This window comes from Nanorana parkeri, unplaced genomic scaffold, assembly GCF_000935625.1.
Source record: "Nanorana parkeri isolate BGI_ZX_2015 unplaced genomic scaffold, ASM93562v1 scaffold2916, whole genome shotgun sequence".
Classification (NCBI taxonomy): domain Eukaryota; kingdom Metazoa; phylum Chordata; class Amphibia; order Anura; family Dicroglossidae; genus Nanorana; species Nanorana parkeri.
The window spans coordinates 58,186-86,015 of NW_017309184.1; the positions used below are offsets into that span (position 1 = coordinate 58,186).

Genomic DNA, 27,830 nt, shown 5'->3' on the forward strand with positions numbered 1-27,830 from the left:
GGCCGGCCCCTTCTTCGGGACGCAGAAGCGATCTGGCGACAGGTAAGTCGCCAGGATCGCTTCTGTTGTAAAGCCGACAGTCGGCTCTACAAGTTTAAACAGAGTCCCGGCGGCAAAAGTCACCGGGAGTCTGTTTAAACAGCCCCGATGCTGGCGACGTACACTGTAAGTCGTCAGTCACGAAGGGGTTAAACACAGGCCAGTAGGAACAAAAAGAATGACTCGATACAGAGTATATTAGCCAAAAAATAGATATAACCAACCTGTGCTTAAATTACCATTCACCTTGAGTAGAGGCCACTGATATTCAAGACGGATGAACGGTAGGGTCTCGATTTAAAGATGCATAACTTAGGTCAATAACCACCACCCTAAATGAAATGGACTCATAGTCAGTGATCATTTATGTTTTTTATTTTATGTTGTTTGTTATTTGGTGGTGTTTGGTGATACACTAAATAAAGTTTTCTATTTGATATTTTCAAAATTGGTCTGTCCCGATCATTGGTTAACCCTTCGACCATCTCCCCTTTGAAGATAGTCCTTTTTGTTTTTTGGTTACTGATCTGGGAGACAGAGCACTCTAAATGGGTAATCTATAGAGCACTGATCTCCAGGAGTAAAACAATTCCAGTTTTTTGTGTCTTGTTGGATAACCGCCACGATGAATAGGTTTTCTACAGCTTGTTGTAAATCGCTAAAGTACACTGTTTCCTACTAGAAATTAGGGAAGCAATTACCCTGTCTGACAACCCTTTCCTCCATAAAAAGTCCCTTTCAGAGCTGTATGGTGTAGATACTCTATCTGGGGATGTAGTACTGACCTTTGTCAAAGCAGATCTGCCGTATTGGAAGTGACCAAGGAGGTTTGACACTCAAGTCTCAGAAGATGTGCAAACTATGGCCTCATTGGCCACCAAGGTGCAATCAGAATGACTTTTTCTTCTATAATTTATGACTTTCAAAATCAACCTGACGGGAGGGAAAGCATAGGCCAGCCGAGTATTCCATGAGTTTAGCAATGCGTTCACCCCCAAGCTTCCCTCCTAAATCTGCTGAGAGAAGAACTGATCCACCTTTGTTTTTTCTGGAGGCAAACAGATCTACATCTGGCATCCCCCACTCTAGGACAATCATGTGGAACATATGGTTGTCCAACTCCCATTCCGATTGCCGAAAAGCTTTCCTGCTTAATGCGTCCGCCAAAATATCCTATTTTCCTTTCAAGTGTATTGCCAAAATTGACAAGAGATTGTCTTCGGCCTACAGCAGGATATCGTCTGCCAGTGGCATGAGAAGATGGGACCCTGTTTCATGCATCCCTGTTTCTTTAGATATGCAACCTCTGTAGCATTGTCTGATAAAATGTGCACATGGCAGCCTCTGATACAGGGAGCGAATCCCAATAAAGCACACTCTATGGCTTTCAGTTCCCTCATGTTTGAGGACTTGCAGCTCTAAATCTGGCTCCAAGAACCCTGTATCATATGCTGCCGAAAGTAGACCCCCCAACCCCACGCACTTGCATCAGTCATAATCTTTAGAGGGCCTGGTTGCCTCCAATGCCTCGCCCTGGATAGATGTTCTGCCTTCAGCCACCACCCTACTGACTGGATTACTGTCCTGGTTATTGCCACCTCCTTGTCCTATGACTCTGGATGACCGTCCCACTCTACCGAAAGAAAATTTTTAAGGGGTCTGGCATGTAATAGTGCACAAATTAATGCAGTCATCAGACCCCAAATCCTCATAATTCTGAATGATGCTCTTGCCTTTAAACATTCAAGATTAATGCTTTCTGCTAGGGATGTCCCGATACCACTTTTTCAAGACCAAGTAATTGCCCTCAGGTTACCGAAACTTTTTCTTAAAGGGACATGAGATTTTTTCTAAAACAATACATGATTTTAGGGCAGTTTCTCACCAGGCTGCGTCCAGATGTCACCAGGGCTGCATGCAGGTCTCACCAGGGCTGAATAGAGATCTCACCAGGGCTAAGTACAGATCAGACAAAATCTGGACGCAGCCTGGTGACATCTGGACGCAGCCTGGCGACATCTGGACGCCAGATCCCACCAGAATCTGTATGCAGCCTGGCGAGATCTGTATGCAGCCTGGCGAGATCTGTATGCAGCCTGGCGAGATCTGTATGCAGCCTGGTGAGATCTGTATGCAGCCTGGTGACATCTGTATGCAGCCTGGTGACATCTGGACTCCAGATTTCACCAGAGCTGCGTCCAGATCTCACCAGGGCTGAAAACAGATCAGACAGAATCTCGACGCAGCCGGGTGACATCTGGACTCCAGATCCTACCAGGCTGCGTCCAGATGTCACCAGGCTGTGTACAAATCTCAAAGCTGAGTCCAGATCCCACCAGGCTGCTAATGAGTCCCTCCAGGGCTGTGTACAGATGTCACCAGCGCTCCATATTGGGTCTCTGACAGGTGCCGTGCTGAGCCCGCTCTATGGGTGCGTAGTGAGCCGAATGGAGCGGGTGCCGGTCACGTGCCCGCTCCGAGTCTGTATTTCACGGTGTGGTGCTGCCCCAAGTAGTGCCTGCGCCGGTGTAACACACTTTGCTAAATAATGTGCAATTCCTGGAATCACAGCTGTGGATTAGTAGAAGTTGTACAAGGACAGATCAAAGTCTAAAGTCACTTATTTGGCAAATAATGTAATACAGGAAGTAAAAGTATATGATAAACAGTCCAGGGAACTCAAATGAATAATGTTTTGGACAGAAGTGCCACCAAGGACAATAATTAGTAAGGCCTTGTTCACACCGAAAGCGTGTGCGTTCCAGAGCGGTAGCTGCTGGAACGCACCGTGATCGCTAAGAAACTTCCCCCCGCGTTTTGGGACGGGAGGGGGCGTGGTGGTGCATTGAATTCAATGGCACCGCTTTAAGCCAGATAGGTGGGAGGAGCCGGATGACGCTGAAAAGGAGGCAGCATCATTCACGGAGACCAGAACGGAGGAGAGGTATGTCATAGCTGGGAAGGTGGAGGAGGAGACGCGGGCAGCCGACCCGATTAAAAAATGTAAAGGGCCAGTATCTGTCTTAAGTATCGGGGCATTTTGACAAGTACTTGTCAAAATGCCCTGTATCGGCCCCGATACCGATGCTAGCATCGGTATCGGGACATCCCTACTTTCTGCCAATATTTTGCAGATTTTCTCTTCTGGAAGGAACAAGCCTTTACCGAACATACTTGATAACCTAAAAATACTAGCATTTGGTTAGAGATAATTTGAGATTTTTCTGTTTTTCAACCATCCTAGATTTTCTTGGTGGGCTTTTGCCATTAATGCATTTCCTCTGAGCACCTCCTGATCTTTTGAAAAAAATAGTATGTCTAGTTATGGGACACCTACCCCCTTCAATCAGAGAGATCAGTACTTTTGCCAAGATCTTTGTAAATATCCTTGGGGCTGAGGAAAGCCCGAAAAGGCAGAGCTTTGTATTGAAAAATGCAAGATCTCTCCGGGACCCTTGATCGTGAACCTCAGCAACCATTGTAATTCTTCTGTAATAGGGATGTGTAAATGTGCATCCCTTAAGTCCACTGTGGCCAGATATAAGCTTGGAGTTAACTCCCAGACAGAATAAATCAATTCCATTCGGAACTTCATGTTCAATGGCTTGAGGTTCAGTATAACTGAATTTTCCTGAGTTTTTTCCTTGGAAAGACATGGGGATAGAATCCTTCCCTTTCCCCTATTATGAGGACTGAACAAATAACCCCCTGATCTAGGATTACCTGAATGGACTCTAGATCCTTTTCTGGGTAACGAGAGAGGTGAGTAATCAAAAATCTTGGAGTGATCTTTAACAGGTATTTCCTGTAAACCCAACTGATTAAGTTCAGAATAAAAGTGTCGCTTGTTACTTTTTGACACTGTGGGAGGAATTAATTGAAGAAATAAGTTCCCCCCCTTTGTTTTAATTCCCAATTCTTATTTCGGATTTATCTGTTCCCTTTCTTCCCAGGGGGATTCCGCTGTCCCTGTTTCTGTTCGGTTTCTTGGGGAGAGGGAATCCTTTTTCCTGTCCGCATATCTATCCAGAACCGTTTCAAGTTCTTGTCGGAAGAGTAGATCCACATTGAATGGGAAGCCCAAAAGTTTAGTTTTTGATGCCATATCCCCTGGCCAGGTCTTTAGCCACAAGGCTCATCTACCTGAATTGATGAGCAGTGGTGCGAGCTGAAAATGTAACTGCTTCAGCAGAAGCTTCCGAAATGTATGCTACCGCCTTAGCAAGCACGGGAAGGGATTCCACAATGAGAACGGAAGTCAGGAAATGCTGACATAGCAGAAGTGACATCACAGGAATGGGCAGAAACCCAATAGCAACATGGCAGTCGCGGCTACCGTCTACAGTAGGCCCCCAGGCTGCAGGAAAAAGCAAGCATGTGCGGGCCCTGTGAAAGCCAACAGTCCCAAGACTCGAGGAGCTTCAGCCACCGGGACTCCCAGGGCAGCTGATGTGCAGTAAACCTGCCTTTTTGCCTTCAAGGTCAAACAGAGGTGCGGCCACCAGGATCACCACCATGGCTGCCAACCTAAGGAGCGCCACCACAGGGAGCTACGGCTGCTGGAACACCAAGAATGACCCAGTGAAACTGCGGCCGCAAGGAGACGCGGGTGCTAGAACATAACAGGTCTAAGTCCTGAGAATGAGTGGGAAACAATTCCTACACTGTCCACACAAAGAAGTAAATGACATCAGAGACATCGATGCCCGTAGACGCCATTAAAGCGATAGGGAGTGCCCAGGCAAATAGTAACCACTGCACACAGCACCGGGAACCAGGGAGAACAGGGGTACCCGAGACCACACCAGCCCTCAACCAAGGCAGGGGGAGGGAAGGAGGGACAGTGCACTTACCAGTTACAGGATACACGAAGGGTACCATCTCCCAGGACAGGCCGCCTCCTGCCGCAGCCGGGGGACTGTCTGGCTGGGGGAACACTGACAGAGCAACAAGTCACACTGTCATATGTGCCCACCGTGAGCAACACTCATAGGCTGCCCAAATACAGGATAGGGCCGTCACAGCCGACCCCACCATAGCGAAAGGTCTACATGTGCTTGATAGCTGAGCTGGGGAGACTAGAAGGATCTAAACCCTTGGTTCTCAACTGGTGGGTCGGGAATCCGTGTTCAGTGGGTCGCAGCATGCCTTCCACTTTTCTAGGTGAGAGGCTCCTCAGTCTCCCCCTAGCGCAGCACTGTCAGTTCTCGCACCAAGCAGCCATTCAGAATACAGTGCGTCAGCTTGAGGTAGGGTGGGTTGGAGCTATGGCCGCGAGGGATCTCCATCCATGTGTGCATTGCTTACAGCTCCCTTGCATGTCCTGTAGAGGTGTCCTGTAAAAGGTGCCTGGACTGAAGTGATGTCACATTCTGGCTCCTGACACCTCTGCACGATGTGCAAGCGAGCTGTACAATATAGATGGAGCTCAGTCACAGCACAGCAGCCCACACTGGACCCTGGGCTGAGGATCCACTCCAATTCTCATTGATAGGGAGACTGGGTGGACCTTAAGTTTTTCTTTTTGGAGTGTGTACTGTATATATGTGTGTGTGTGTGTGTGAGACTGTCTCTGGCTGTGTGTCTGCCAGTGTTTTTGAGGGCCTGTTCACACTAGTACAGTGCGTTATTTGAACAGCCCTGTGCCATTAATGCACTGTACCACGCAGTCACACATACTATGCCTTCCAAGTGGGAGGTGCATTGCCATTCATTTGAATGGCACACCAAACGCACCTCCTTGCCACAGTTCAATCACCCTAACTGGAACGTGCGGTACCGCAATGCCGTGCATTCCACTGCAGTGGGTCCTGAGGTTACACAGGTTAAGAACCACTGATCTAAACTATCCAGCTTGTCGCCCAGCTCAGCTGTTGATAGGTCCAGAAGACTGAAGAAAAGTGCAAAAAAATTAGGACAAAATAACAACCATGCAAAAAGAAAAAGGAAATAAGATTCCCAGCAGGGAGCTTAGGTCCTAAAATTTTGACGCTAGGCAAAAAACTGAACTGGCTCTAAAAGGTTAGTGGATTTGGCCACCGTCAGGCTGAGGCTTTGCTTTTGTTTTGTGCCTAGTGTGCTACTCCTGAAGGTTGCGCTATAAACCCATCATTAAGAGATTCAAGATCTCCACTGTGTCCTTCAATGAACGAAAGAGAAAAAACAAACATTACGATCTCATGCTTGGCCCGGAGGAAACACACACAAAAACTGGGAGGTATGCAAGTTGTGTGTGGTTTTTTTTTTATTAGGTGTGGGTGATGTGTTTCCTGTTTCCGGGGGGAGGAGGTTATCTCTCTGATGCTATCCGGGAAGGAAAATAGTGTCCGTTTACTACTAAATTCTGAACACAATATCACTAAAGCTAACTGAACCAGGTGATATTACGTGCATAAATACAGGTGTTCTGAAACCCTACATAAGGCACCAATCCACAAGAAAAATACATAGAAAAATGTAAAGAAATATTTGACATTTAGGATATAGAATGATCAATATTGATAAAATATTAAATATACCTTCCCATACTTGCTGAAGAGATTCTTTAAGTCAGTTGCTCTTGTGGTAGATGAAAGGCCACTAACCCACAGATTCCTGCCAGAACTGTTACCAGTTTGCCCTAGCAAAAAAAAAATTTCATGAAATGTACGCATTTACACATGCATATATACACACACAGATGTGCTCAAAATGTTTTTAATAAAAATAAACGATTAACACTTACTTATGAAAGCACTCTTACTTTACAGTAGGGCTGCAACAACTAATCAATTATAAATCGAGAACGAGAATCCTTGGCAACGATTCTCATAATCGAGTAGTTGATTTTTCGATTGGTTTCCACCGCTCTGCTCCTCGGTTCTCCTCCCCGCTGGTTCTGGCTGCAGCGGTCTGTGTCCCTTTCAATCCCCGCCTGTGTTGGCAGAGGCAGCGAGGACACAGACCACTGCCGCCGGCACCAGCGTGAAGAAGACTCTGCAACCCCCCACCCCCATACCTCCGCTGCCCGCCTTGTTCCCTTCTCCGCTCCCCCTCTTCTACTGGTGTTCTATGAATCCCTCTGACTCGAGCCTGAGGGATTCATATTACACCGGGCTCAAGTCTGCCATCAGTGGCTGGAAATAGCCACCCTGCTATTATATATTTTAAATTGCAATAGCAGGCTAGTTATTGCACTGGCCCACTCCCTGCTGTCAATCAGCAGAGGAGGACCTGAAGGAGAACTTTCTCCTAAAGTTCTTCTCTACTGATTGACCGTAGGCAGTGGGGGGTGCAATAGCCAGCCTGCTATTGCAATTTGAAATATCCAATAACAGGCTGGCAATGGCTTGGAGCAATAGTCTGCTGTGTTGACATTCAGCTGCCTCAGTAGCTGAATCCAGTGAAGTGGAAAGGTGACACTAGGGGTCCTAGAACCTGTCACCTACAATGTGCCATCACAAATACACATGTATAGGAGCTGTTTTACCTTCCTAAAAGATCTTCATTTCTGTCCATCCAGCCCAGAGATTTACATAGCTCTGCTATACAGTACAGCCATGTCTGTCAGCACAGTGGAACAGATTTTTGTTTTTGTCTGTCACATTTAAGTTACCCTTATAAGTCATGTCCCTCCCCCAGCCTGTGATTGGACCGTTAAATGAAAAGCAATACATATATCTGGGGAAAGGAGGGTCCCAGAACATAAATTTCAAACATATATATTCCCTAGTGGTGGGTCTCCTATATTACATAGAATTGGCACATTTTTCCCATGGAGGGAGATACCACCACAAATGCAATGCAGCAACTATTTACATAGTATTTGAGGTTGAATAAAGACATATGACCATCAAGTCCAACCTATTGTGTGTATGTATAGGTATCTGTGTGTTCTCAATCTTCTGAGTACTTGTACTCTTGAATATTACGGTCCCTGATGAGATCGTCCAATCGCCTCTTAAACGATTCCACACTCAGCCGAAATCACAGCATATGGCAGCAAGTTCCAGACCCTGACTGATCTAACTAAGAACCCCCTTCGCCCCTTGTGCTGAAATTTTTTTCCCCCCAATTTTAGGTAGTGGCCTCTCGTCCTTGTTATGGAGTTAAATGTAAAGAGTTTGCTGCTAATGTCCCCGGTAAACATTTTGTACATTAGAATCATGTCCCACCTTAATCTCATTACTTCCAATGAGAACATGTTTACATTTAGTAGCCTGTTCTCATAGCTCAAGTCCTCCATCCCCCTTTATGAGTTTGATTGCTCTTCTCTGGACTCTTTCCAGTTCAAGGACATCCTTTCTGTTCACTGGTGCCCAAAACTGGGCCGCATACTCCAGATGAGGCCGAACCAGTGATCTATTAAGTGGCAAAATGATGGACTTTTCCCTGCAAAACATTCCCCTCTTAATACAGGACAGGACCCTACTTGCTTTGTTTACCGCAGCCTGACACTGCTAGCTATTATCCAGCCTGTGGTCCACGATGACCCGCAAATCTTTCTCCCTTTTGGACTTCCCCAGTGGAGTTCACATTAGTGTGTAATCCGCTTTCTTATTTTTAACCCCAAAGTGCACAACTTTACATTTAAACCTCATCTGCCATGTAGTTGCCCACTCCCCTATTTAAGATCCCCCTGTAACGTTGTCGAATTCAGTGTCTATTACCCTCCCGATTTTGGTATCATCAGCAAACACTGAAACATGGCTGTTTACCCCCTCCCCAATATCGTTAATGAATAGGTTAAACAGCATGGGGCCCAGCACAGAACCCTGTGGCAGGCCGCTCATGCCCCTAGCCCAATCCGAGAAGGAGCCATTTATCGATACTCTTTGTACCCGTTCCTGTAGCTAGTTTTTTATCCATGTACACACTAATTCGTCTATGCCCATAGACCTCAGCTTGTGTAGTAAATGTTTATATGTGAAATGCTTTAGAAAAGTCCACATATACCACATCCACCAGCCTCCCTCCATCCAGATCTTTACTTACCCCTTTGTAAAAAGTTAGCAGGTTAGTCTGACAGGAATGGTCTTTCCTAAATCCATGCTGGTAAGTCATTATCCTGAACAAATTCTGCTAAGTGGACCTTAATCATGCCCTCTAACACTTTGCAAACTACCGATGTAAGACTAACCGGTCTGCAGTTCCCCGGATGGCATCTGGACCCTTTTTTGAATATTGGAACTACCGTAGCCCTCTGCCAGTCATTAACCCCTTCATGACTGAGGCCTTTTTTTCCCCATTTTTTCCACCCATGTTATATTCCACATTTTAGGCCTGAAAATGACTTAAAACCCCCAAACATTATATATTTTCTGAATGCCAAGACCCTATAGAATAAAATGGTGGTAGTTGAACATTTTTATGTTGCGCAATATTAGCGCAACTCCTTATTAAACCCCAAAATTTAGTGACAAATTTAATTAAATGCCCCAAAACACAACAAATTACCCATTTTTTAATTGAAATATAAAAGATGAGGTTACAACGAGTAAAACGATACCCAACATGCCCAGTTTACAGATTGCGTGCGACCGTGAAACGGCGAAAAACTGCAGTACCCCAAAAAGTCAATAAAAGACACTTTAAAAGCCCCCACAGGTCATCAATTTAGAGATACCCCAAAATACTGGCCCTAGAATTATTCTCTCACTCCGGCGTGCGCGGCGATACCCAACATGTGTAGCGCGCATCAATCGTTTTCATACGTAGGCACACCCGACACGTGTTTACGTGGCGACGCGCGTGCTCACAGGGGCGTGGGACTTTTACTTTTTTTATTATTATTAGATTTATTTTAATTTTAAAAACTTTTTTTTCTTTACTTTGACTGCTATCACATAGGGGACTTACAAGCCCCCCCATGTGATAGCAGATGGTGGTGACAGGTACTCTTTAAGGTGATGCTGGGGGTCCTAAAGACACCCAGTGTCACCTTTACACTGGAAATAAGCTATTGAAGTGCAGATCGCACTTCAATAGCTTATAGCTGGGCTCCAGGAGCCCAGAACTGACAGCCCAGGGACCGGAAGTGATGCAATATGCATCGCTCCCGGTCCCATAGAACGGGGAGGGGATCGATGAACGGAAGTTCGTCGACCTCCTCCCCAGCTCCCCGCGGATGCCGGTCCCGTACATCGTCAGTCACGAAGGGGTTAAGGAGTCTTTAAAAATGATGAATAATGGTCCCGTTATAACGTGGCTTAGTTCTTTGAGTACTTTGGGGTGTAGATTATCAGGTCCTAATGCTTTGTTTGCATTAAGTAGTTTTAGCCTATGGGTATGGTTCACACCTGGGCATATTACAGGCCGTATGAACGCGCTACAAAACGCCCTACGCCCAAAGAAGTACAGGAGCTTCTTTGGGGCGTTTTTGTCTTGCGTTTCCATTGGGATACAGCCAAGTAGTCCTCGGAAATGGGTGTTTGTTGCGCGTTTTACCGCGAATCGCAAAACAAACACGCATATTCGATTCGCCTAGGTGTGAACCCAGTGTTAGGGTTTTAGTCCGACCAGCCGACTTCCCTTTCCTATACCCAATATTAAAGGTAATCACATAGTGGTCACTGTTACCCAGTGTCTCCCCAATTGTAATACTCTCAATTAACTCCACATTATTAGAAATGATTAAATCTAGGATTGCATTTTTCCTAGTTGGGACCTCCACCATCTGATCCATGACGTTGTCTCGCAACATGTTCAGAAAACGGGCCGCCTTTGTCGAATGGGATGTTCCATTAACCCAATTTATGTCTGGATAATTGAAGTCACCCATAACGATGACATTTCCCTGCTTCACAGCCGTTTCTATCTGGGAGTGTATCGGAGCCTCCTCCTCCCCCCTATATCTGGAGGTTTATAACACCCACAATAAGTTTACGGCAAGCCTCGGTCCTATCGAGTTCTACCCACAAGGATTCCACGTCTTCCCCACCATTTGACACGATATCGTCCCGTATGTGCACCTTTAGATTATTTTTAACATACATGCAAACTCCCCCCCCCAAAAACCCCCCACCTACACCTGTCCCTCCTGAACATGTTGTACCCTTCTATGTTAGTGGCCCAATCATGTGTGTTATCTAGCCAAATTTCCGTTATTCCCACAATATTGAAGTTTTCTTCGAGTAACAAATTCAAGCTCTTCTAGTTTATTTGCTAGACTTCAAGCATTGGTGTACATACATTTAATTTTTGTCCTATCGGAAAAAGCCAAATTATCCCGCTCTCCGCTACTTTTTTCTTTTGCCTAGCTATAGGTGTATCATTTCTAATTTGATTAACTTCCGCCATACAATTTGGTATGTTAACTACGTTATCTATTTTGATTTTGTTGCCGATCAAGTTGACTGGAGCAATTTATATATGTTTATGCCCTCCCCCCCGTTAGCTAGTTTAAAAGCGCCTCCAGACTTTTAATTACTTTTCCCCCAGTTTAGTTATGTATAAAACATAAACTTTATTGAATACATACGAAATTTAGTCTTTAAAATATAAAGCACACATATATATTGCACATAATTCCACTCGGCTAATGTAATAAAAAGAGTTCTATAGTGGACCCCTCAAAACATTCATATGTGGACTGCACAATAGCAAAATGTTTGCAGATTTGTTCATATCCGTACGAGGCAGATTAAGCAGATTTTCTGTGCTCACCCATCCATGTGGGACGCACATACATTGGCCAAAAAACTCAAGGTATTGATGTCTGCAAAACACCAAAATCCAGTATACACTGTGTGTCCACAGACATTAAATGAATCAGTGAACCCGATAAGCATCAAGAGACACTGACCGTGTCAGAACCTTGAGTTCAGCAAAGATGAGGGCAATTTCCAAGTTGTGGGTACGGCCGTACAACGGCGGTGGGTATACGTATACTTAGCTGGTACTCTCGATGCCGTCAATTCCTTCAATGTCTCCAAGACGTTTTTCACACAGGATCAGATTGTCAGTAAGTATCCAAATTGTAACTCTTGGTATCCTGGTATCACACGCTAAACCTAAGGTTTAGCGTGGTGATTGGTATTCAACTCGGCTTTGTGGATGTCCCTCTTATCGTTCATGAGGTGAAGTGATTCCAATGTGATACGAGGATACCAAGAGTTACAATTTGGATACTTACGTGCAGAAACGAAAATTGCGCCACACGTTACATATCGCCGCAAGCTAAATAATTCTAGGCCCCATCACTGTTAACACTAAACTGATGAGCAGTAAAAGCGTCAACTATGGGAAATTTTGGTTATTGTAGTTGTTTGCCGTTTCACGCAATTTTAAAGGAGAACTCACCTCATAGTTCTAGCCGACCTGTGACAATGAGACTGTCACAGGTCGGCTCAGTAGATCGGGAGGTGAGCGAACACATACCGGCGTTCGCTCACCTCTCGATCCTGTCGCGGCTCTCTGCCGTGACAGGGGAGGGGCTGGATTCCCCTAGCGGAACAGACTGGGAAGGGGGCGGGTACAGCTGGCTCTGCCTCTAGATAGGCAGAGCCAGCTGTCAGTCACGCAGTTGGGCGTATCCAGGCATAATTGTCGGGATCCGCTTCAGCTGCGGCGTCTCAGTATACAGCTACAGCTCGCGGTATACTGAGCCTAGGGTGACGGGAGGACGCTAGTTTGTCTCCTCCCGTTACCTTAAGGAGAACTATGGGGAAAAGCCTTAACCCCATAGTTCTCCTTTAAGGCTTGACATGTTTGGTATCCATTTACCTGGCGTAAACCCATCTTTTATATCTTACCAAAACATTGGGTATTATATTCTGTTTCTGTGCACCAAATTTCATTTTAGCGTATTTTATCCTAAAAATACTTCTTTGACAAACATTTGCGCAAATACCATGCGACATTGCAACTAGCATCTTTTTATTCTACAGGGCCTCTGCTTTCAGAAAATATCTAATTGTTTGGGGGTCTGAAGCTGTTTTCTGGCCAAAAATTCAGGTTTTAACATGTGTGCAAATGTAAGAAATTTCTCCGGACGGCAAGTGGTTAAGTTTCCTGAGCTAGTTGCTTTCGGATTTTTCACTTACAAAATAAACATGTAATAGCCAGTAGTGTGCCAGAACGTTAGAATGCAGTTGTAACTTTTAACTACCTTCGGGCCGGCCGTAGCAAAAATAGGATTTTTGTACTCACCGTAAAATCCTTCTCTCCGTTCATTGAAGGACACAGGGCAACAGATCGGAGATCCTGTATGGTAGGGGTATATCGCCACCTGCAGGAGTAGGACGCTAGGCACATAACAAAAGACAAGACAGCCTAGGGGCGGCCCCTGCCGGTAGCCCAACCCCCCACTTGCTGACAAGTCTCCAGTTTTTTGCCTAGCATCAGGAGTAAGGAGCTAAATATTTTTTCCTCTCTGAATTTTTTTTTCTTTCTACCTTTGATTCGCTTTCTTCTAGTGTCACCAGGGCGACGTGCTGGACGACTGTGGGTCCTTGTGGTCTTCCCTGGGTGACCATCGAGCGCATGCCGACTCTGCCTCGGTGGGTCGGCTGCGACATGGGTTCCTCGTGACGCCTGCGAGTTCGTCCCGGGTGGGGGGTGTGTGTGCATATGACCGGGTGTCTCGACCTGCCGGTCACAGCACTCCCCAGTGGCCGGCGTTTCTGCTACTGTCTCCTGCACGCCCTGTCTTCTGGAGACCTCCATCTGGGGGTATGTATGAGGTTGCGGTGGCTGTGTCCCAGGGACCGACAGTGCAGGTATGCTGGCTGCACTGTGCTTGTCACAGCTGCAGCCTTCTGACTTCTCCCTCCCCCCCTCTGCCTCATGGTGCTGCTGCCAGGCCTGGGCAGTGTGCGCGGCCGCGCAGGGTGGTGGGGCCCTGGTCTAGGGGGCTGGTGTGAGTCAGGGGCCGTGTGCGAGGCCGCAAAAAAACAGCCGGCTGGGAGATCTTTAGACGTCCGCTCAGACACGCCCCCTCGTGCGCGCAGCTGGGCGCGACTGGGAAATGCCAGATATTTAAAAACAGGCAGCGATGCCTGTTAAAATACAAGCGATCCGCAGGCTTGTTGAGCTGGCGGATCACTTGTATGGGGTAACGTTCGGTGCCAGTAGGGGTCTTGGACCCGTCTCCATAAAGAGGACCTGTCACATATTTTGCTATCACATAGGGGGGTTTTATTAGCCCCCGTATGGGATAGCAATAAAGTTTAGGGAAAAAAAAAATAGGAAAAAAAATACCCCCCCCCCCAAAAAAATTTAAAGTTACACATTACAAATGTTTTGTTTTTTATTCTTTTTTAAGTCCCCAGCCCATACATACACGCATGCAAATATGCGTCGGGGACGCATACGTGCAAACAAGACGATTGCGCCCATTACGCCGCACGTTACATATCGCCGCAAACGTCGGAGTCAGAGCAATAATTCTAGGGCCATCAATCACTGATGACACTAAACTGATGAGTGGTAAAAGCTTTTAAAGTGTCGTCTCCGGCCAATTTTGCGTATGGTAGTTTTCTGCAATTTTGCGGGTGCGCGCAATTTTAAAGCTTGACATGTTTGTCTACCCGACGTGACCCCGACTTTTATATTTTACCAAAGGACTGGGTAATAATAAATGTTTCCTAACAATGTAAAAAAAAATCTTTTCAAAATTTTCAGTAATTTTTCCTAATTATAGTAAAAAATAAAACCCGTAGTGTTGATTAAATACCACCAAAAGAAAGCTTTGTGTACCCCAAAAAATGGTATAAAATTAATTTCAGTACAGTGTTGCATGACGGAATAAAAGTCAAAGTACCGCAGCGCTGAATACCGAAAAATGGCCTGGCCAGGAAGGGGGTCTAAACACCTGGTCTTCAAGCAGTTAAATGACCCCACCATTTCCAAGACAAAACACTTTACACATACCCTTCTCATCGGTTTTGACGTTTCTGTCAGTTTCTTCTTCAGTCAAACTAAAGAGAGAGAAAACTAGTTAACAATTAAATGTTTTCTACACCTACCATGTGTCTGGCCACAAATGTTTGTGTGTAAAGAGACATGCAAAACATTAAAATTATGTTAAATAGATTGTTTCAGCAAACAAAACCAAGTCTAAATGGACAAGAAAAGGAAAATCTCAAAAGTCTACTTGGCATTACTACAGAAAATATGCCAAAGAAAACCATATTTCAAAGTACCTTTCTAAAAAAAATTTGAAAGAAAAAACAAATCTGGTCTAATACTGAGAAAAAAAACAAACCTCATTCTCTGATCGTCCTCTTTTGCAGAGGATACTTTAGTAGATGCTTCTTCTGTGTTTTCATCCTTCAATGCTTTTTCACCATCTTTAGCTTCTTCCTCGGGTTGAGTTTTCATCTCATATTCCAAGTTCTCATCAAGATATGGTTGCATTTGGCTACTCTGCCCACCTGTGCTATCTATGGCTACCATTTCAAAGTCCGTGTCCTTTCCTGTATTCTGTTCTAAAGACTCCCCATCATCTGGACCTAAAGGATTAGTTTCTTCTTCACACTCTTTATTTGTTTCATCATCTAAATCTAATGTGTTATCAGCAGACTCAATGGTGACAAAAACATCCTCTTCTTTGGTCTTCAGGGACTCTACACAACTGTCATCTTGATCAACTGACTCCTCCACTTCTGGAGCCTCTTCTTTAAGCTGTTCAGATTTATCACTTTCCCCCAATATCTCGAGCACTTTCTCATTTTCTATAGATTTAATAGGAATAGAACGGCACAATTTAATGACCAGGGAAAAAAACAGATTACAAACGTGGAACTGGCATGACTGCCAAACTAGAAAACTAGGCACAGAGATTGGAAAATTGCATTAAGTTACACGCACGCACGCGCATATATATTATACATATTTACACGCTAAGCTTAAAGCTCAGAGCCAACTAAACACCAAAACGTGGCCAAACCTACAAGAAAAGATGAAAACAAACATGACAGATGCTTCTGGTTGTCTTAAACTCAGTCCAACTTGACATGTTGAGGCTCTTAGTGCTCTTCTATACCTTTGAAATTGTCCTTTAATTTGATTGGGGATTTCATTGAGAAATGTTCCAATTTCAGAGAAAATCCATTTTTGTTTGCAAAATCCATTTTGAGCATTTAGTGATCTTCCACAGATCCGGAGTGCAAGGAACGGAGGAAATAAAAGCTTAGTCCCAAGTAAGCAGGAGGATGCTTGTTCATCAATTACCTTTATCTTCTTGCATCCGTTGATTTCACGGTCATTGCAACTGTGACGCAGTGTGGTTATCTAAAAGCTGAATGTTCTGTCAATCTCCAGATATATGAAGTCCAAAGGTTACTTAAGTTATATTACCCTATGGTCATTTTTAAGCAATCAAGATGAATTTTATAAATCTGGCAATTTATATTTCCAATCTCTGTGGCCCATGCCTCAACTGAACGTCAGGCAAATTTAAGTGAACTTGCACCAAAATGTTAACAGATTTTCTGAGAATAGAAACAGAAGGCTTGAAATGTTTGCCTTTCTATGAGAAAACGCTACTCTCTCCAGTGCTTCCCACACAAGTCAAAGCCCATGTATCTGATTGCAAGATCTCTTCTGTAGTACAGAACCAACAACCATGAGCTTAGATTCTTGCCTTCAGCCTAGATCACACTGCCAAATACCTAGGTTTTTGGTTTTGTGAACAGCATTTTCTCTAGAACAGGTATTCATGCCAACAAGGCTGTTAAAGTGTTAACATTAGAATACAGGTCCACTTTCACTTGGGAGGTACAACACTATTTGTAGGACAGAAGCGCCATATTAGACAGTACCTTGCTCCAAACTGGTCTCTTCATTTTCCTGTTAATAGGAGAGAAAAAAAAAGTTATAGAAACTTTTTTACATTAACACCTTAGTCAGTCTAGCATGACCATATGAAAACAGTTTGTCAAAGTGTGGCCACTGAGAAAGATTTGTTACTCATCAACATGACACAAACATCTTATCAAAATTTTAAAAGATCATATTGTTTTTGTTGAAACCTAAAAATATATTGAAAAAAAAATATATGTCTTACTTACTGTAAAATCCTTTTCTTGAAGCACATTAAGGGATGATTAATTCAGGTACATAGGGTTAAGCAGCTACCTTCAGGAGATTGCACACTGGTAAGCAAAGCAGTAAGGGCAGCCTAGTATAACCCCTCCCACTCATCATGCTCCAGCTTGGTAGAAAAGCAATATGAGGAGTGAATCAGAACAGACAGGTCTCCTAATGTACTCCAAAAAAAAGGATTTTGCAGTAAGACAAAAATCATATTTTTATTTTTTTTACACTGTACATTAAAGGGACATAGGATGAGTAGTTCAGGTACAAAGAGACATCCAAAACAGATCCAAATGAGGGGTGGGCAACACAGAACAACAGGCTAACAGGAGGGGCTCAGAGAGATGGGCCTTACAACCAAAGTAGGCATCAACTGAGGCCTGAATTTCCACTTGGTGAACAGAGGACTGGGTGGCAACTTTAAAAATCTGAAAAACATATTCGATGTTGAAAAGCACATGGAACATTAACCAGTTGCCGTCCGCCCGTAGTAGAAAAACGGACGGACGGCACTGTCGCATTGGCAAAGGGATCTGGCAGAGTGCGCTTTGACAGGGAAAGAGTGAACCTTCCCTTAAAGTGTATTTCTACTTTTGCAGTCAAATTTGAGAAAAACCACTCTGTTATATGTTCCTTTTCAAATGGCATACAGAATTTTCTTTTAATATTTCTTACCTTTTAAAAGGTTATGTTGTAGCAGGCAAAATCCAAATATTTATTGAGCACCTTCACAGTGACCTGTCCTTGTAGAAAGACTGAGGGCAGGAATGTGTTTTTCTTTCATTAACAATGTAGAAGCCAGGCTTGCAATGCTTTAATCCTTGGTTAGGACTGGCAGTGGTCAAACCTACTTCACAAATTATAATGAAGTCAGCACAGTACAAACAGGTTTAATACAAACTCCTCACAGTCTCTAGCATTATAAAGAGAAGTCAAGAAGAAGTTTTACCAAGTAAAAAGTAAATTTAAACTGCAAGACTGACTTTTTTTTTAAGCTTATGTGATGTCAATGAGAACATGTAACACATAAAATAGGTGCTATCCCAATTTGGCTGGAAATGGAATACACTTTAGATCTATAGGCTACAATGAGGCACTTCCAAATCCACCTGGAGATGGTGGAACGGGAAGCAGCTTAGGCCTTATGGGGACACTCAGGAATGACAAAAAGCCTAAAATAAGCTGTAGCAGAGAAATAATCATGAACAGCACGTACTACATCCAGACAGTTAAAGGAAACCTCAATCAACTGAGGAAGAGCTGAAGGAGAAAGTTCTCATTCAGGTATGCTCCTCTGCTGATTGACAGTAGGCAGTGGGCGGGTACATTAGCCAACCTGCTATTGGCTATTGCATTTTGAAATCCCCAATAGCAGTTTAGCTATTTTCAGCAAAACTCCTTTAAATAGTACACTGGGAAACGGAGCGTCTCGGGAATAGGGTGATGTGGGGGAGCATAGTTACCTTCACAGTGCAGCACGTTATGGAAGTAAATGACAGCTGAGCTTAATGTGCACAAAGCAAGCTTTATGGGTTGCAATATTCAGCCGGCTATTGCCATTTGAAATAGCCAATGGCAGGCTGGTTATTGCTCCCAACCACTGCGGATCAGAGGAGCGGACCTGAAGGAGAACTTTTTCCTTCAGGTCCATTCTGCTGCTAATTGATCCACAGCAGTGGGTAAAGGTGACACCAGGGGTTCAATATACCCCTATTGTCACCTTGAAGAGAACCAGTCACCTCCAATGTGTTATACATAGGCTTAAAACCCCAACTAGCACAACACCATCTATTGCCACAGACAGCATTTTCAAGAGTTAGGAAATGTGCCAACAATAGTGCCAAAGCACAAGACATAGAAAAAACATGGAATTTATTGCCTTAAGATGATCAGCCATTCTCTGTTGTGGAGGACATTGGATTTCACAGGCTCATAGAACATATTGAGCCACATTACACAGTGCCAAGCAGATGCTATTTTGCCGAAACCCGTCTCCTGGAAAGGTTTGACCATGTTGCAAAACACATTCATGAGCGGATGTCCACAGACATCCCAGCCACAAGTTACCACACACACACACACTTGGAGCTCAGACGTGAGCCCAACTAGCCTGCTTAGTTTAACAGCGCAGTGGATAAACAGATTTTAATTTGAAAAACATCTTGCTTCACACACTGCAGCAGCGATATCAGAAGCATTAGATACCATGCTTGAAACTAGGCACATTAAAAAGACTAAAGTTCATGTGATTGTTCGAGAATGCACGGAACATGGCAAACGCAATGGAGAATAGTGGACTCCAGAGTATACCATGCATGGCACACACGCTGCAGTTCGCTGCGAATGAGGGAGTGCCGAGTCAGTGCAGCATATCAGAAATAACAGCAACAGGGAGGAAAATTGTGAATAACTTTAAGCATTCAATACTTGCTTATTCCAGATTTCAAGCTGTACAAATACAGCAGAAACCAACACTACCAAGAGGGCTGTTTTTATCGTCAGATGCTGAATGGAACACCCCCCCAGGGGCTCGAAAGGCTGTTTGAGGAACCCTTGTAGCACCACCGAGAGATCCAAGTTTGGCACAACCTTACTCTTCGGGGGTTTCATTCTGACTACCGCTCGCATAAACCTTTTGATGAGAGGCTCCTCCGCCAGTCTAACGTCCACGAAATTAGACAGCGCAGAAAACTGCACTTTCAGGGTACTACAGAAGAGCCCCTTTTCCAAGCCGCCCTGCAGGAAATCCAACACCAATGGTACGGTGGCAACCGCAGGCCTATGCTGACTGCTGTACCAGCTGGAAAACACTTTCCACACTTTCAGGTAGATCGCAGATGTTACCGGCTTTCTACTGTGCAGCAGCGTAGATACCACCTGTGCGGATAACCCCTTGTTAATCAACACCTACCTCTCAGTAGCCATGCAGCTAAATTTAAAGCTTCCACCTGCGGGTGTTTCACCGTGCCCTGCATCAATAAATCCGCCGCGGGCGGAAGAAGCAGAGGCCCTTCCACACACAGTTCCAGGAGGGTCGTGAACTATGGCCGCTTCTGCCAACATGGCGCTATTAGAATTAAAGTCATCCGTTCGCCCCTGAGCTTCCGAAGCACATTCGGGATTAACTGCAGTGGAGGAAATGCGTAACCTAGAGTGAACCCCCAGGGGTGCACCAAAGCGTCCACCTCTAGGGCTCCGTCGTTCCTGGAGAGGGAAAAAAATTGTTCCACCTGCCTGTTGTTGGCCGCTGCGAAGAGGTCTACCTCTGGACAGCCCCACAAGCTGGTGATCCATGCAAACGTTCTCGCGTTCAGAGCCCACTCTGACCTGTGCAGCTCCGTCCTGCTGAGTGAGTCTGCCAGCTCGTTCAGGCTGCCCTTGATATGCCTCGCTGTCAGGGAGAGGAGGTTGCGCTCTGCCCAAGTCAGAATATTCGTCGCCAACGCCATGAGGCCGTGCGAACGCGTGCCCCCCCTGCCTGTTTATGTAGGCCACAGCATTGTCTGAGGCCACCGCTACATGTTGACCTGCTAAAGTATCCCGAAACTGGCAGAGAGCCAGCTCTATCGCCTTTAGCGCTCTCCAGTTTGACGATTTGGAGGCGGCCCGCGTGCTCCCAGGTATTCTGCCAAATGTGCTCCCGGCAGTGGGCACCCCAACCCCAGGCACTGGCATCTGTCGTGACCACTAGTGGTGTTGGCTGACACCATAGTCTGCCGACTGAGAGGTTCCGACAATCCATCCACCACAGCAGGGAATGCTTGATTTCCTCTGTGACGTGGACCACTTTGTCTAAGTCCTCTAGCCAACTTCCCCAAACCCTCAACAGCCAATTCTGTAATGGCCTTGAGTGGAACTGTGCCCAGGTAACAGCTGGGATGGTGGACGTCATGAGCCCCACCATCCTCATAACCGACCTGACCGAAGCTGTGCACTTTTACTCTTAGGGGCGCCAGAGCCTCTGCCAGCACTTTGGTAAAGATTTGAGGCGCCGAGGAGAGGCCGAACTGCAGGGCCCTGTACTGGAAGTGCTGGACCCCCGCCTGTCCCCTTACTGCAAACCTCAGTAGGTATTGTGACGACTGTCTCACAGCCATGTGAAAACTGGAGTCTCTCAAATCTATGGTCGCTAGGAAAGATCCTGGGGGCAGCAATCCTCGTATTGAAAAGATCGATTCCATATGGAACCTTTTGTACAGTACTACCTTGTTCAGAGGTTGCAGATTGAGTATCAGTCTGCATTTCCCCGAAGGCTTCATCCTGGAGAAGATGTGTGAGTAAAACCCCCTCTTCTCCACTGCAACCGGTACTCTCGTAATGACCCCCTGGTCCAACAGATCCTGAAGGGCCCCCGTCATTGCCTCTGATCTCCTCCGGTCTTTGGACAAGGAAGTAATCAGAAGCCTGGACGGGGGCCTCTCCGTCAATTCTATTCTGTAGCCGTGCAGCACCAGCTCCAAAATAAATTTGTTGCTGGTCAGCTCCCTCCAGAGTGGGAAGAATCCCCCCAATCTTCCTCCCACCCTGAGCAACCGGTCATTGGGATTTATTGGGCTGCTGATGGGGGTTAAAAAAGGAAGTTACCTTTGGACTTTCCCTTTTTAAAAGCCCACGCTTTGGATTGGTCCTGCTTCTTCTTGTCTTTGCGGAAATTCTGACCCCTTTGGCCACAAAAAAACTTCTTCCCCTGCTGCTTAGGCGGCAGTGGGAACCCCTTCTTATCTGCGAATCTATCCAGTACTGCCTCCAGTTCTTGGCCAAAGAGCAAGTCACCTTTAAAAGGCAACCCGCACAATTTTGCCTTAGAGGCTGCATCCCTAGACCAAGTCTTGAGCCACAACGCTCGTCTGGAGGAGTTGATCAAAGCCGTAGTCCGCGCCGAGTACCTGACTGCTTCAGCCGAAGGCATCCGCAATATACGCGGCAACCTTACTCAGCACCTGAAGGGAACCCAGTAACTGGTCACGGTCAGTACCGGACTCCAGGTGGACCTGCAGCTGATTCAGCCACACGCCCAAAGTCCTGGCCACACAAGTAATGGCCAGTCCAGGCTTGAACCCAGCACTCGCCGATTCACAACCTTTCCTGAGCAAAGCCTCCGCTTTCCTGTCCATCGGGTCTTTCAAAGCCCCCATATCCTCAAATGACAAGTCAGTCTTTTTAGAGACTTTCGATAAAGAGGCATCTTAGGGCATTTGTCACAAAGGCCTGCATCCTCCTCTGCAAAGGGGAACCTGCGTTTATGACCAGCCGAAAAAAAACTTTTCCGGGTGCTTCCACTCCTCTTGGATCATGTCAGAGAGTGATTTGTGGACCGGGAAGGTGCGTCCCTTCTTAGTCTGAAGCCCTTTGTACAGTTTGTCATGAATCGAAAGCTCAGTGGACTCCTCTTTAATACCCAGAGTATCCCCTATAGCTTTCAACAGCTCACCCGTCTCAAATGAAGGAAAAAGGAATTTCGTAGCTGAACTGCTACGTAACTCCCCTTCTGACCCATCGTGATCCTCTGACTCAGCCGGAGATCCCGAGGATTCACTGGGCGAGTGCTTGCTCACACAGCTTTCTGCGTAACCCATAGAGCTTCCTTCCCCCGACGTTCCGGGCAAACTAGTATCCACACCGGGGTCTGGAGCGCCGACCTGAAAGACTGAAATGTAGTAACCATTTCATCTCTCATTGAATCCAAAAGCCCCTTAAACATTCCGGTTGACTCTTTCGCAACCAATTTCTCTAAACAACCTTTGCACAAGGGTTTGGACCATGAAGCTGACATTTTGGCATTGCAAGAGGCACACATCTTCCCTTTTGGGCGAGAGCAACCAGCTTCAGCGAGGGGCTTTGACCTGTGTGAGACAGAAATGATGCCATCAGCGAGTGCTCTTCCCGCATGCAAAAAACACTACCCAGCTTGTCCTGTAAACAGGCCCCCAATACAAGCAGGGTAAAGGAAGGGGAGAATCTCCAAAAAAACTCGCCTACCCTAGCACCCGTGCCATGCTCTCCCAGATCTGGAGTAGCCGCACCTGGTCCGGCATCTTGCAGCTCACTGCCGACCACGCTATCGGCCCTCTCCTGACGTCCCCACCGGCCGTATGTGGTCTTGGTCGGATATGTACGGTGTACAGCTGCAATAGTCGTGGCCGAGCGGCGTCTGCTGTGACCATCTGGGGGCCGAGCGTCTCAGGCTCTTATGCGTCTCCGGCGCGAGGCCGCCTCCGGAACCCGGAAGTGGCGCACCGGAAGCGCGTCACCGCATTCGACAACGCGGCGCGCACTCTAGTCGCCGACGGTGCCCTACAGTGACGTCACCCGCCGTATTCCCAGCTTTTCACCACAGACACCAGCAAGGGGCCAAGAGACGCCGCAGCCCTCCGCGCGAGGCCAACACCCCCACGCTTCCGAAGACTGACACCGCTCCCCCTACCCTCAGGTAAGTGCCCCCATGCTGCCGAGGTAACCGGGGCCCCTGGACTCCTCCAGCCTCCCCGTACCTCCTCCTATGCTGCCCCTGTTGTCGCCAACTAATGTCCACAACCTGGGCTTAAGCATACTTAAGGTTATCACACCTTGCCACTGCTGTACACCAAGGGGGGGCCACCATCTGGCGCCTACTCACGTGCAGGAGGATGGTTGCCTTCCCTGAGTGATGGAAGGGAACCTTGGCCAAGAATCGGATGGGGGTCCGATAGGGAAACCCTGCATGCGCTGCAGCAGGTAATCCTGGAGTAGGTCCCAACGCATAGCAGGGTAAGGCTCAGCCCTAAGGCAAGCAATACGTGAGCCCAAAAATAACAAACATTACGATGTCCCTGTGTAGCCGGCGGAAACACAAAAAAAACTGACTTGGGATAGAAGGAGGAGTCTTTTTATTTAATGTGGTTGATGTGTTTCCTGCTGCAGGCAGGCGGGGCCTATATCTCGATGGCTGTCCTGGAAGATGACTGGGGAAAAGACTCTGGAACATATTCTTTTCAAGAATGATGGCTATGATCACTTAGAGAGGAGCTAAGCCAGAGCATTGTGGGGGTCGGTTAGCTTGTGAGGGGACATTGGCAGTTTTGACAACATGAAGCAAGGAGGATGCAGAGTTGGATATTTTAGACCCCGAATACCACATTTTTGTCACACGTCTGAAATGTGCCATGACCAGATGGCCACGAACGGACTAAACTGTCTAAAATCTTGTCAAGATAAAAAATGGCCAGATCTACTGCAGGTACAGCACACTGTTTAAGAAACCCCTCCTTAACAGGATATTGCTGCCCTTGGCGGGAGTAGAGATTTTTCTCTTCTTAATTGGACCATTTACTATATAAAACCATTTCCAAAAGCAAGCATATAGGAAAGGTTTTAATAAATGGAGTGAGTTTACAAGGAGACATCTGATTAGCTGGTTGTTTTTACATTAATGTATTGCATTTGAATCAAATAATTTTTAAATACAATTTTTAAAAACACTTTACTGCCAATTGCCTTGGGAGTTGTCATTTGGTGCCTAAAAAACCCCATATTTCTCTCTTCTTGTTACTTATGTAGAAAAGGTTTTAACCTAGTGGAAATTTTAAAGAACCCAGTCTGGTAACCTTCAGCACAGGTTGTCTCAGGTTTGGACATATGGGCACTGCATCAAAAGGATAGAAATGGTAACTTTACGTAATGGAGTAATGTCAGCAGACAGACTCCTCATGTACCAATCCATCAAAGATAGGGTACATTATTCCTTATTTCCTCCTCTGACAGACCCTACTGCAGGGGAATATGAAGTGGACTCGGGGGAAGAGGACATTGGTGAACGCTTACAGTCCCTGCATTCGGAGTAAGCCAACATGGCTGAAATTTACCCCATAAACTCACACAGTAGCAGAGAATTCCTCCCTGGACAAAACAGAGGAGGGAGTCACTCCTGAAAGAGTTGAGGACTGATGAGTGCTGCTATACAGGTGGGGAAAGTAGTCCAAGCTATTGGTGCGAGGTCCTTTTGGAGGAATACTGCAAGCCTCTCCAGAAACATTAGCGGAATGCAAACTGGCAAGGTCCACAGAACTGCTGCCATTGTGCCTATGATCCACCATACTAGTATGGTGGAGAGGAATTTCCCACAAGAGACACTAACAAAACTCTGCAGAAGCAGGAAGGTTAAATGCCAGACTTTGTCACTATAAGGCAGTAGGGAGTAGAGAATATCCTGGAGGATCATGGTGTGGCTGAAAAGATTCATATGTGCCCTGTAAAATGGCACATACATGTGCAGTAAGACAACCTAAAGGGAAGTCCTACAGACTCAGTAGGGGTGCACTGTTAGTAATGAATACTGGGTGCCAATTTCAAAAATGGCACTGCACCTCTTCCCTGCATCAGCACCCGACCAAAAGTGCTGCAGCCCGCACTGCAGTTAACCCCTTAGGAGATTCCCCAGGCCCGTAAAAAACAGCAAAATGGGAGAGGGTGAAGTTATACCAGATTGTCTTTAGAACGTTTTAAGTATCAAATCTCCTCAAGGCAGCAGCTTAACACTATGTACCCGAATTACTCGTCCTGTATCCCTTCATGTACGACTAAGAAAGTGCATATTTGTTTGCTGAAAATACATTTCAAACCTATTTGTTCAATGTTTAGCAGTGCATTTTTTTGCCCAAGGACCCTTCACAGGTAGGGAGAAATTATATTGTATGCTCATGACTGGAGGAACAAATGACCGCACACATTTGTGGCAGAAGATAACTGGATTAGTTCTGCAAGCAGTAAAATCACAATCAAGGAAGGATACGGAAGACAATCTGAATGATATAGAACTTCAGATTTCCGGTTTTGACTATGTAGAGAAAATTGGATAAGATTACAGATAAAGCAGTACCCCATTTTCAGCTTCTTGCACTCTCACAGGTCAACTATTTTATAGCAACACACATTCAAGATCTACTACCTGGCTATCTCCCGAATCTTCTTCTAAGCCATTATCTTCAGCTTCCTCCTCTTGCTTTCGAACTACTCAAAACAAAACAGGCAATAAAAATTACTTGCTTCTTCACAACTCTACTTAATAAAGCAACACATTAAGCCCTCTACTACCGTGTTTCCCCAAAAATAAGACACTGTCTTATATTTTTTTGGCTCAAAAAAAAAACACACTAGGTCTTATTTTCGGGGTGGGTCTTATTTTTATTTTTTTTAATGTGCAACATTAATAGTTCTGTAATAGCTTTTTAATGTACAACATTAATAGCTCTATTGACAGAATAGCCCTTTCTTTTTGCACTCATCTTTCAGCAGTTTGGTAACCAATCGCTGAAGGAGTGCTTTCACTATGATTCCTCACAGACAGAGTGCATTTGGAATCACTCCGCCTGTGACAGAAGACGGCGCTATAGGAGGACGCATCGGCCTAATGCGGATCTGCTCCCTCCGGCTTATGTTGTCTCCGCTGATTCTCTCCTGCGGTTCTTCAAGTTCCCCCTTATACCACCACCGGCCACAACTAGGTCTTATTTTCAGGGTAGGTGTTATATTTTAGCAATTACAAAAAATAGTACTAGGTCTTATTTACGGGGTAGGTCTTATTTTCGGGGAAACGCGGTAAAGAAATCAATTTAAGTTTAACTGTGCTAAGTGCACTATATATTACATAAAAGGAAAAGTGCAGAGTAAAATATACTGTCCCAGTTTCTTCGAGCTGGTGTGCAACACTGCAGCTGTCGCACGCCAGCTCTAATACAATATATATTATTATAATTGTTTATATAGTGCCAACATAGTCCGCAGCGCTGTACAATCATTTATACAAGACAAGAAAGAAACACTGACAAGCATCATTGACATACAGAAACAGTAGGCGAGGAGGACCCTGCCCAAATGAGCTTACAATCTAAGACTAGTCAGCTCTTAGTCTCTTCTCAACGTAAAGAGCAGCGACCAACAGCCATTTCTTCCACAGGATTTTCCCCTTCCCCATTTTGTTCCTACAGCGCTCACTGAGGAAACAGACAGGGACAGGGGCATCCACAGCTGACTTTTGTTCTCACTCGCACAGAGAAGCAAAGATAGCGCAGCCAGGGGTGGATTCTGACAATATGGTTGGGATCCTTCACGGCTGTGATGCTGCTCTGCGCTGTCAGATGAAATAGGGCGCAAGCCTATTTGCTGGCTTTGGGTCACAGGGGTATATTAGTAAAACTACACTCGTAACCCAAAAAAGAAATGGAAAGAAAAAAAAAAGTTTTGCTTTACGTCTCTTGTAAATAACATTTAAAACAAATTATTTTAAACAATTAAATACTCTACAGACATTCCTCGTTTAACAACCTAACTGTTGACCGACCGCTCGGACTTACGACCGGGGGTGTGTTTTCAGACTTACAACGGAATTCGGACTTGCGACCACGCGGTGCGCAGTTCAGACGTAGGAGCATGAGCGGCATTGTGGCTTCTTCTACAGTACTGTACAGTGGGGCCTATGGTGACTTCTACTGCTACACTGCGACATTGATTCTATGCAGAAAATCTACAGATTTCTGGGTGAGTACTATGCAGCATACTGTCTACAGTACAATACTGTATGGATAGTACAGTACTGTATATTTGCAACACTCCATGCCACCTTGCTGTTTCTCTGATGTGCAGCCCAGGTGGTACCTGTAGTGTGACAACGTACAGTACTGTACAGTACTTCTATTTTGTACCCCTTAGTACAAGATGTCATCAAAACGGAAGAGTTCACCAGGAAAAAGCAGCAAAAAACAAAAGGAAAGCTATTGATCTTGACATGAAAGTGAAGATCA

At 45.6% G+C, this 27,830-nt stretch overlaps 1 protein-coding gene across 1 annotated transcript in view; it reads right to left on the reverse strand.

Moving 5' to 3' along the window:
* Window positions 1-27,470, reverse strand: part of LOC108802522 (scaffold attachment factor B2-like) — a 78,823-nt gene extending 51,353 nt beyond the window's left edge. Inside the window, exons 1-6 of the mRNA XM_018574384.1 lie at window positions 27,410-27,470; window positions 25,979-26,040; window positions 16,782-16,809; window positions 15,224-15,692; window positions 14,890-14,936; window positions 6,558-6,658 (exon numbers count right to left, since the gene is read on the reverse strand). Of these exons, the coding sequence (XP_018429886.1) occupies window positions 6,558-6,658; window positions 14,890-14,936; window positions 15,224-15,692; window positions 16,782-16,809; window positions 25,979-26,040; window positions 27,410-27,470 (768 nt within the window). The remainder of the gene's footprint in view (window positions 1-6,557; window positions 6,659-14,889; window positions 14,937-15,223; window positions 15,693-16,781; window positions 16,810-25,978; window positions 26,041-27,409) is intronic.
* Window positions 27,471-27,830: the final 360 nt, after the last annotated feature.